The sequence below is a fragment of the Lathamus discolor genome, chromosome 4, assembly GCF_037157495.1.
Source record: "Lathamus discolor isolate bLatDis1 chromosome 4, bLatDis1.hap1, whole genome shotgun sequence".
Lineage (NCBI taxonomy): Eukaryota > Metazoa > Chordata > Aves > Psittaciformes > Psittacidae > Lathamus > Lathamus discolor.
The window spans coordinates 51,208,111-51,218,897 of record NC_088887.1 but is presented as its reverse complement, the minus strand read 5'-3'; the positions used below and the strand labels follow the sequence as shown (position 1 = coordinate 51,218,897).

The 10,787-nt window shown below is 42.9% G+C and overlaps 1 protein-coding gene across 1 annotated transcript in view; it reads left to right on the top strand.

The window, feature by feature from the left end:
- Positions 1 to 1,078: 1,078 nt before the first annotated feature.
- The window catches only part of FRMPD4 (FERM and PDZ domain containing 4), a 307,753-nt gene continuing 298,044 nt past the window's right edge, over positions 1,079 to 10,787 (top strand). The window contains exon 1 of the mRNA XM_065677447.1: positions 1,079 to 1,195. Coding sequence (XP_065533519.1) covers positions 1,155 to 1,195 — 41 coding nt within the window. The 5' untranslated portion in view covers positions 1,079 to 1,154. The remainder of the gene's footprint in view (positions 1,196 to 10,787) is intronic.

Sequence of the window (10,787 nt, the reverse complement as noted above, 5' to 3'; positions counted from 1 at the left end):
CCGGACGTGTCATTTTCCTACAAGACGTGATATGAACAATGCTTGATTTTAACTGGTTGCCACAAACCAGCCTTACCATGTTTCCATCACAAAGAGGGGTCCGCTCCTCCAAGTCTTTTTTCTGGCGCAGGTAGAGAGGTCCCAGGGTGGACTCGAGCTCTGTCCATCAGCTGCCCACCGTTGGTGAGTGGTGAGCACACAGGGCAAGGCCTGAAGGCCAACGTCCCCTTCCCACCCGGGAGGGAAGCACGGCCAAGTGCGATCGTGGAAGGGAGACCACCGACAGCGGTGCGAAGAGGCCTTTGCTTTCTCCAGTTTTGCTTCGGAGGACCCTGGGCTGCAGTCTTCCTGCAATGCCCAGGGGGCTGCTCCCCTGCTGGGGAGTAGCCGCGTCTCCCTCATCTGGGCTGCCCGTCCCCTCTCCCAGCCGTGCCTCTCCCTGCCCGGCAAGCCAGGAGAGGGCACCCCCTCAGTGCCCGACCCCCTGCCCTCTGCTCCCGGCGCCTCCGCTGCGGAGGCCCTGCGGAGAGTCCCGCAACGGCGGGAGGGCAGCCAGACCCTTTGGGCCCCCCGACCCGCTCTTTGCGGTCTCGGGCTGGATCCAGCGGGCGGCGCTCGCCAGGTCCGCCGCCGCCTGCGCCCTGCGCTCCCCCTCAGGAGGGGGAGACATTGCCGGCGAGAGGAGAAACTCTCCCTGCTGCACCCTCCGCCTTCCTCAGCACCCCCATCCCCGCCGCCTTCCTTCTCTGGGGATACTGCAACGAGGCAGCGGGCGGCGGAGCGCTGCCGCCTCCCGCTCAGCAGCTTCCCGGAGCGCGGCGGGCCCCGGGCGGAGAGCAGCCCTCCTGACCGGCAGCCTCCCTCGCCCTCCTGGCTCCTTGAGTTACACCAGGGAGGGGGCAAGGCTGCGGAGAGCGGGGCGGCAGGGAGGGGGGAGCAGAGGGGGAGGGCTGCGCGCTGATGAGTGCTGCTCCTGCGAGATGCTGCACGCCCAGCTCCCAGCCGGAGGGGGGTAGCAGCCTCTGCCTCCGCTGGCTCCTGTCGTTGCAAGGGCTGTTGCTGCCGCTGGACGCAGCCTTCTCCCGGCATGGAACTGCTTCTGTCGTCGCCGCTGCTGGAGTGAGTGTGACGGGCAGAGCTAGCCGGCTGCATGGATGGATGTGTTTAGCTTTGTGAAGATTGGGAAGCTCTCCGGGTAGGTGCTTGCCGCCGCCGCTGCTGCTGCTGCTGCTGCTGCTGCTCCGCGGCCGGCGGGCGTCCCGCGGCTCCGGGCGCTGCCCCTGCCCGGCGGGAAGGGGGTGGGTTGCCCGGTGTGGGGAGCGACCGAACCGCGCTCAACTTCATGGGCAACGGGGCTCGGGCTTGGGGTGGGGCACCGGGATCTCGCTGCCCTGGTACCGCCGGGGCCGTGCTGAGTGGTTGCTTGCCCTCTCCCTTCCTATCGGATAAACGTGCGGGTCCCGCGGCCGTCGCTTCTTGCCGCGGTGCGGCCGCAGTTGGGTGAGAGCCGTGCCCGCCTTGAAACAAGGGCGTAAAGGGGTGACGGGAGCGGTTCTGCGAGTGCAAAAGAGGCAACGGGAGCAGGAACCGGGGCGGCATGGGGGGAATGGTGGTGATTTGAAGTGGGGTGGTAGCGTCGCCTCCGCCGGTGCGGAGCGGATAACTGTCATTTGCCGGGGAGGGGGGTCGAACTTCTGAGGCACCGGCTGACAGCGCCTTGCCGCTGGTGAAGGGGCTCGTCCGCCCCCTCCGCTTCCCTGCCGAGGTACGCGCTGCCTCGGACGGTGGAATCGTACCCATAATCTGAGCGGTGCCCCTCTGCCGTTCCACGCAGTGATGGGCGCTGGGGCGCGAGTGTATTTGGCTTCCCTTATGCCCTGCTTGTAAGGCATGTACTTCTCGTTGTGTAAATGAGCGGTTGGTTAGGATTGCTTCTGCTTTCCGAATGAATATTCCCTTTAATGGTCTCGGAGTTGAGGTCTCTATCCGTAGACTGTTGCATTTGCAGCTGGTGGCCAGGCCTGAAGCTGCATAGATGGATCAAGAGGCACAGTAGCCCTCGTTTAACGTGTGCTCACCATAGTTAAATACGACCGGAGGAAGCCCCTCTCAGTAATGGGGAAATCGTGCTTTATCTCGAAGGTGTGCAGTATAAAAGTATTCGAGTCTCAGGATTTTTTTTCAGGGTTCTGGTGCGGGTAATCTTCCTAAAGGATTTAGCTTTGATCACAGTAACTAGGAGTGTTTCAAATTCTTATGATTCAGTGGTTCCTACACCATAGTTACCATATCCTTTTCTGTTCACGAAGCAGATATGAATCTCAAATTGGGTGCTGTACATAAGGGAGAGAGGCCTTGTTAAGGAAATACAAAAGCTGGCTTGCTCCAGTGGTGCTCAGGTAGGGAGCTTGTCAAAATGACAGATGATGTTTAAAAAACAAATACAGCATTTGTTACAGAACTTACAGAGCGCCACAGGTGCAGGCGTGGCCTTTATCCCCGCAAATTCCCACCATTGCACCTGGCTGTGATTACAGCTCTGCTCATGGCGATGCCAGTGCAGAACAGCTGCTATCATTCAAGCACATCATTGTCTCATCCTGCTCACAGCAATTTTACACCATGTGACAGCTACAACACTAGCAGCTTGCTTGGTTTCCTTGGGTCGTCTTACCGGCCGATACCACTAGAGCTGCAGCAGCAGTAGTAAGTACAGGGGAAACTTTGACAAGAAGGAAAATACGCTCATACAGATAAGGAATGGGTCATGTAGAATGATACTTATTTCCAGGTAACTGAATTGCTTGGCTTCTTCTATTTGTTTGGAAACAGTGTTTTAGGGAAGGTCCCAGATCTTTGTGTCTTCTTTGAGCTAGACTCAAAGGTAGAGAAAGGGATGTGATGCTTAGAAATGTTACTATGTAAGGTACATGGCAGTTTTTACACACATGTATATATTGTAAGTTTTGGTCTTTGTTAGTGTGTATAAATTCTGTAGCTTTCTGCATACTTGAAGACACTGTTGTTGCCAATGATGAGATTTCTACTTAACTAGAGGCAGATCATAGTATTTCTCCAGACGAACCTGGAAGTTCTTTCTGAAATCTCAAGTTTCAAAGCTTGTATTTGGCTTTACTTGATTAAAGGATGTGAAGTACTTAGGGACCGAGTTTGTCTTGTAGATGGCAGTAAATAATTTCTGTACTGAACCCTCTTTTTGTTCCTAATTTTCTGGTTAAAAGACCTAATAGTTTACACAGGACTTTACTTGCTGTTTCCTTGGTAACAGCCAGGTATCTGTTCCAATTTTGAGAGCTTCATGGAGCAGGCAGGTTCCAATGTATGTCCCATTTTCAATCACTATGTGTTTGGGTTGAAAACTAGTTTGTCTGAAAATGCCGGTTCCTTCTCTGCTGTCAGAAAGAAGGCCTTCCTGAAAGAAAGGAGCGAGGTGGTAAGCAGTATTTAAGTGGGAGTGTGATCTCACAGGCACGTTATCTACAGAAAGATGTTTTGAACTTGGCTGGTGCTGAACTTTTTATGACTTTTTGTTATGTTTTTCCTTTCTTTTTTTTTTTTTTTTCTTCTAATTTTACTTTGCTGTGCATTCAGATCTCATTTTAGGTTGCAAGTTGCTATTACATTTGTAGTCTGCAGCCTTGATTCTGCAGGCAGTGGCACAGATAAACTCTGTTATGCATGGCTACTTAAAAGGATACTTCTTAAAGTCACTGTATCATTTTAACTGATATGGTGCAAATTTAAATTTTGCCTTGATCAATTGATGTATAAGAGCTTTTATCTAGGATAAACTTAAAATGCGGTATAAACTTTCAGAAGGTGGCTACTGGATATAAAATTCTACATAGCATATGTAAAATATTCTTATGCTTTAATTATCTGTGCAGCTTCTTCATGTGATCCCTGTGTGTAGGGTCTTTTAGAGACTCATTTATGCAGCAGTTTTCCACAGTTGCTGGGTGAGCGAGGAATATGGGCATAATCTGGAAACGGGATGTGTGCAGAAATGAGAGAAAACACTATACTAGTTTTGTGACAGATGTGATCTCTGGTAATCTTTTTCTTTCTTTGCCTTTGTAGGTCACTATGCATCAGATATAAATGCTTCATGGTAAGGGTTCTGTTGATTTCTAAAGATGGGAGATACCCTTCTGACACTGAAAACAAAAATATTGTATAGTAATACAGGTTGCACTTTCACTGGTGTAGCCTCTGTCCCAACCCCCTTTTGGAAATTCACCAACCTAGTAATGGTCTGGTATAATTCTTTTGGTATAAATATTGTGGCCTCATTCTTTGGGGAAGTTAAAAACAACAAACAACCCTTTTCTTGTAGTGAATTTCCAAGTATAGGAATGATTGTCAAGCCATGCTTAACCAACCAGTACTCCGATGTGAAGCTGTAAAAGGCAGGTGAATATTTTTGTAGTGTGGGCTGCATAAGCATGTGTGGCATGTGGTAGTGTCTGTAATTTGGAAGGGAGGATTAGTACGATAGATAAGGTGCACATGAAGCCTGCCAGATTAGGTTGGATCAGAAGTCTCTCTTGCCTGATATTCTCTCTTAACTGCTTTTAGCAGCTGCTTGGAAAAAAAGTAGAACGAGCACAGGTATGAAGTGGTGATATGAGCATAGATATCGAGAGTGGAGGAAGTGCTGAATATGAGATGGAGTGTTTTCAGATCAAGGTAAATCTGTGTAAAGGGCACAGTGCCAAGTTTCTAGGCTGTACTGGACAGATGAACTATGAAACAGTAGGTCAGAATAAAGAATGGAGGTTAGCAAGAGTTTAAGCCTGTTTTCATAGAATATATCTTTAGTTAGAAAATCTGTTTATTGGGAATGACTGTTCTCATGATTTCTGTAGATGTCAGTCCTATTTCAAAGCTTTCATAGCAGGATATAAAACTTTAATATGGAAAGATGCTTTGTCTAGATACCACCTGAATGTGACTGAGTAGGGTAGCGACCCTTCAGAGTTGGGATGCTGCCGTAACTGTGCCAAATAACGTTAGATAGAAAATAACATGACTGTCCACATGAGTGGCCATCAGTCTGTAAGCTGCAGCAATACTGGTAAAGGTAGGTTGGACATCTCTGTCATGCAGTTAACTTTGCGGGAGAAGTTCTGAGTTCATGCAAACCATTTGGCATCACAAAGGAATCCTACCCAAAACCAGGGCTGCAGTATGGTGTTGGAAAGTAGAAATCTGCACTACCTCGTTGCAATTAATGGAGAGTTAGCCCTGTATAACAAACAGAAGGATACCAGCAGGACTTGGACCTGTCCTTATCAATGATGCTAATTTGTGGAATGTGGTAGGTAAATTTCTCATACCTGGATTATACCTTTACTTTTCTGCTTGTGTTTTGCTTTGCCATCATTATTGTTGTTTTTCAAATGTATTCCTTTAAAAACTGGATGTGAATAGCCGTATCTGTACCTTTTGGAATTAGCTTTAAAATAACAACAGAACAATTCCATAATCCTGCAAGCTCTTCTATTCAGAGAGCATTAAAATATGTTTGTTTGTTTTTTTCCTGTGATTATGCTAAATCTGAGGCTGAGTTTCTCACTGAGGAGGAACCTCTTGCAAAGTTCTTTTTCATTGGACTGGATAAATCTTCCATTTTCACCTCTTATCTTTCCATAGCTGGACATCTCTAATCTGGTAGATTGACTTGATACCTGCAGAAACATTCGGGCTTTTGGGTTCTTACTGCTTATTAAAGTGAAGCATGTCTAAACAGACTCCAAATCTTGAAGTCTTGTTGTGTTTTTCAGCCTTTGTAGCCCTGTACTCATCTTGTTCTCTCCAGATACTCTTTACGTGTCCTGCCAAACTGGTGTGAAAGGTTCTCTCCTAGATCTGTCTTCAAATCTAACAAACCAGAAGCTGTGTTTGTAGATTCTGAATATTTGGTTATGCTTTTTGCAGGAAATAAGGTTGTTTGGCTCCATGGTTTAGTTATTTTTATGTGGCCAAGCAGATGCACATTTCCAGATTTAAGGTTCTGAGATTAGTCAATCAGTCTGTTTGATTTTTTTGGGGTTTTTTTTGTTTGTTTGTTTCTTTTTTTAGGACTTTGAGAACATTTTGGGATGCTTATCTCTCTTTAGTTTATCAGGATAGCATCTTTCTTTCCCTGCGATCTTCCTTGTCATGTTTTTATTTCACTGTGATGTTTAAGAAGCCACCCTAATGCAGAGACAATAAAAAATGTGCTGAAGTTACTGATGCTATTTTACATATGACTTTTAGAACAATTTTTATGACTACCCTTTGAAATGACAATATCATAGTTGGTAAGACATTTTCAGTATTTACAAAAGACTGTGTCAGTAAGAAAGCCTATGATTATCCTTTTTTATGCCTAGAGGAGGTAATTTAATTCTAAAAAGGATTTTATTACACTGGATGATAATTCAAATAACCATGAATTAAATTCACCTTTTTTTTTTTTTCTTGAGGACTGCATTACATTTAGTGAAATATTTGTCTATTCACATTAATATGAGATTTACCTTGTATTATTTGTCTGTTAGCTGGCACGTAGCACAATAGACACGTGCTTTAACGTCTGTAATGTTAGTAATGTTGTATGTCATAACACAGCAGTTTAGAGATTTATTAAAAGGACTCCTTATATTATGAACTATTCTAAACTTGTCAAGTGGCCAGTGAATGATGATGCAACTCTGCTAAATATGTATGTTCTCTAAATACTGTCTGCCTAGTGATACAGTGCTTGAAAGATGTAACCAGAAATAACCTTGTCTCTGGAAATTTTTGAGAAAGTATGAAAAACGATTCCACAATTAACGCTTTTCTTTCTCCCTCTTGTATTAATTCCAAAGATGGAATGCAGACTTTAAGAATGGGTGCTCTGATTTAAGAACAATCATAACGTGCAGGTTCAGTATAATAGTTTCATTTCTAGAAGGATTGGTCTTTGACTTGCTTTTGTTTTCAGTCTGTAATGTCAAATCCCTGGTGATATGGCTGTATCAAGAATCTTGGTGTAGTTTCTTTTTTCATCGCAGCTTGCATCAGTGTTCTTGTCTGTTCACATTTAAGTCAATCTGTTAATATTCTCATATGGTTCGAGACAATAGATAGAAAAGGTGGGATTTCTTTCTGTCTTCTATATTTGCAGGTACCAGGAAGAGCCTGAGGTGTTTTATAGTTTTTCTTTAGAGTGGTTTTTTTTTTTTGGGGGGGGGCTTGTTTGTGGTTTTTTTTGGTGGGTTGGTTATGGTTTCTTTAAGAAGCCTGCCTATCTTTTCAGTCTGAAGATTCATGTGCAAAATTTCAGTTAAATTGAAAAAAATTCCTTAACCATAAAAGTAATACAAAATGAGGGTGTGTTTCCATATTTTACAACATTCTAGGTCATTATGGAAGTGGACCAAGCTGTTCATAGAAACTACAAACTGTAACCTGAAGTAATGAGTGGATAGTGCTCTTAGCTCTTCTGGTAATGTGGCAGAGAAGGGGTATTTTACTGCTCTTGACTGCTTTTTCAAGTAGTTATGTCACTATGAAAACTTAGTATCTGTCTGATGTGATGAAGAACTGAGTAAAGTCATCTAAAAGCTACCATCTCTTGTAAAATGAGCCATCATCTGGGAAGGATCTGTAACAGCTGAAGACAAATAATGCAAAAAATCAAATGTGAGGAAGGGAAAAGTAATTCTGGTTTCCATTCCTACGTACTGTGTCATGTACAAGTAGCTCTATTAAACCAGATGAGACCATCCAAGTACAAGAATTACTCATTTTCAAGAATGTTTGCACATAGCCTATTTAGGTCTACTACATTATGGAAAATTTAGTGCTGATAAGGTATCTGTTTAAATATTGTAAGGACATGCCTTGAACAGGAAGGGACTTCTGATAATAAGAAATTGCACTTAAAGCTGCTTTTTATATTCATGAGTTATTGTGATAAAAGTTTTCCGAAGTACCTTGAAGAAAGTTGTGAACTCAAAAGGTTGTATGTTTATTGATGTCACGTTTGAAGACTTTTAAAAGACTCTGTGAGACCCAGTTTCTGATAATTATTCTATTGGCTAGAAATGAAACAAATAACAATGCCAATAGTATAAATTTCAGCATTTAATTGCATGTTAAGATTCTAGGAAATTCAACACTACTTAAAATCTAAAGATGTGAAAGTACATTGGAACTAGGAATGTGAAGTACTCCAGGACTCCTTTCCGACCTAAATCAGGACCTGGTGTTGTGGAAGTCTCTACGGTTATTCCTGTAGTGCAGTCTATAGAAACTATAGAACCAGGAATTTATTTTCAGTATTTTAAATTTCTGGTGTTATAGAAATTATTTTCATTGGTTTTAATGGCCAATGAAGAAGAACTTAAAGATGTTTTGAGTGACTAAGAACACCCTGAAGAAGTAGAATGAGTCTGGTAGTGGGTAATGCCAGGCTGCATCCTATTAAATATTTTCACTGATGAGTTAAAATAGGAAAAGGATGTGATTAAAAAGGTGATTAGTATATTTGAAGTGAAGTCCTTTGTGAGATTTATTGCTTGGGCAAAAATAACTTCCTTTGATGTTAAGGAAAACAGTGATTGACTTGGGTGTTTTCACAACTGGTTTGAGAGTTAATAGCATGTTGTGGTTTAACCCCAGCCAGCAGCTAAGCACCACACAGGCTCTTGCTCACTCACTCCCTAGCGGGATGTGGGAAAGAGAACTGGAAGCGTAAAAGTAAGGAAATTTGTGTATTAAGAGCAGTTTAATAATTGAAATAGAAGAATAATAGCAACAATAATAGTAACAATTTGTAATGAAAAGGAAAGAGTAACAGAGAGAGAAATAACACCCAAGAAAGGCAAGTGATGCTTACTATGACTGACTGATGCCCAGCCGGTCCCCAAGGAAGAGCCTCCAGGCCCACCTTCCCCCCAGCTTTATATGCTGACCATGATGCCATATGATGTGGAATATCCCTCTGGTCAGCTGGGGTCAGCTGTTTTGGCTGTGCCCCCTCCCAGCTCCTTGTGCACCCACAGCCTCCTTGCTGGTGGGGTGGGGTGAGGAGCAGAAAAGGCCTTGGCTCTGTGTAAACACTGCTCAACAAAAGCTAAAACATCCCTGTGTTATCAACACAGTGTTTCCAGCAGAAATCCAAAACACATCTCCATACTGGCTACAATCCCAGCACGTAGCTTTAGATGAAACACTTGAAATTGTCAGTGGGGATTGAATGCAAGCCTTTTCATTTTAATTATTATAAAGCTAGTGAGGGGAGTTGCTGGGTATCAGTTTTAGCAATGAGAATTTGTAGAGATAAGGTTCTGGAGAACAGATGGATAGCTTGCAAGATTTTGAGAACCATTGGTAAGAAGATTTGCATGGAGAATAAAAGTAAGATGGCAAAGACAAAGAAGGACTATCTGTATGCTAAACTCAAGTATTGGGAATGAATCCTTTTATGATCTGGTTGTTAAAATCCATTTTTGGATTCTGCTTGAGATTTTTGAAGCTTTAAGGGAAAGAGACTTGGGATATTGGAATGTATTATGACTTTTTTTTTTAAGATACAGAAAGTGTGTATGTGTGCATTGGTGAAAATTACTTCAGTGATTTACATGAACAATCAAAAAGGCTAATAAAGTGTCCCTTCTGTTCTTCAGAATTTATTTCCGTATGTTGTTCTTTTTTGTTTGTTTCGGCGAAGTGGGGGAGAGAAGACATAGTTCTTGAAAATAACTTTATTTAGGAAGAAAATGTCAGATTAGTATTTATAAAATTTTGTAGTACTGATTGTATCCTATTTAGGATGAAGATTTTCCGGAGGTTTTTGCATGACTTAGTTTTTATCATTCAGTTGAACTGTCAGCCTTTCCTGTGTAAGTGTTTATACATTTATATAAAATACTCTTCTGGCGTTACGCAGCCTGTAAGTTTTTGCTTACCTTGCCTATAGATTTTGCAGTTTCACTGTTTGTTTTTAATCTTGAATTTGTGGTTTTATTGTTCTTGATTTGGCAGTACTCATAGGTTTAGAGAGCAAAATGCCCATTATTCTATGGCAGTAAATGCTACCAGAAGCACTAACAGTTGCATCAGCTGTGTAGAACAAGCTAGACATGTGTTACATGTCCGAGCTGCATGCATTCCACTTGTGTGGAGTATTTGACTGAAATAGAGCAGTAGAGAACTGGAGAAATAGTCCCTATCTAAGATTAATAGTGCCAGGGTGCTTCATATCAAGAACCTGAATCCCTCAACAATGTCACTGACTTTGGCTTGCTTTTCATGCAGCTATCACAAGTCTGATTTCTTGAAGCATCAATAAAAGGAACATAAGAGAGCGGAGATTGCGGATGCACAAAACAGCTCACCCCAATGATGCTAAAGTTAAAGTTTTTCTTTGCTTATGACGTTAGGCCTTTATCCCACAGAGAATGGATAGTTACTCTAGCATTAGCTTTAAGGCCTTGACTACTCTAGAAAGAAGTAGGCTGTTTATTTGACTGCAATACATAAAAGTTGCACAACTTCAGCACAGAAAAGACAAGTGTCACTTGTTCTGACTGTACGATGTGACTAATCAAGTAAAACTGTGGCTTATGTTCAGGTAGAAATGATAAAAATTCTTTTTGTTTTTTTTTTTTTTTACTGCTGGTAGCCTGTGGATCGTATGAAAATTGTAATTTCAAAGCATCTGCTTTTCTTTATTTTTTACTTGTTGAAACCTCAGATGTTGTTAACCAAAATGTTAATTTTTATGT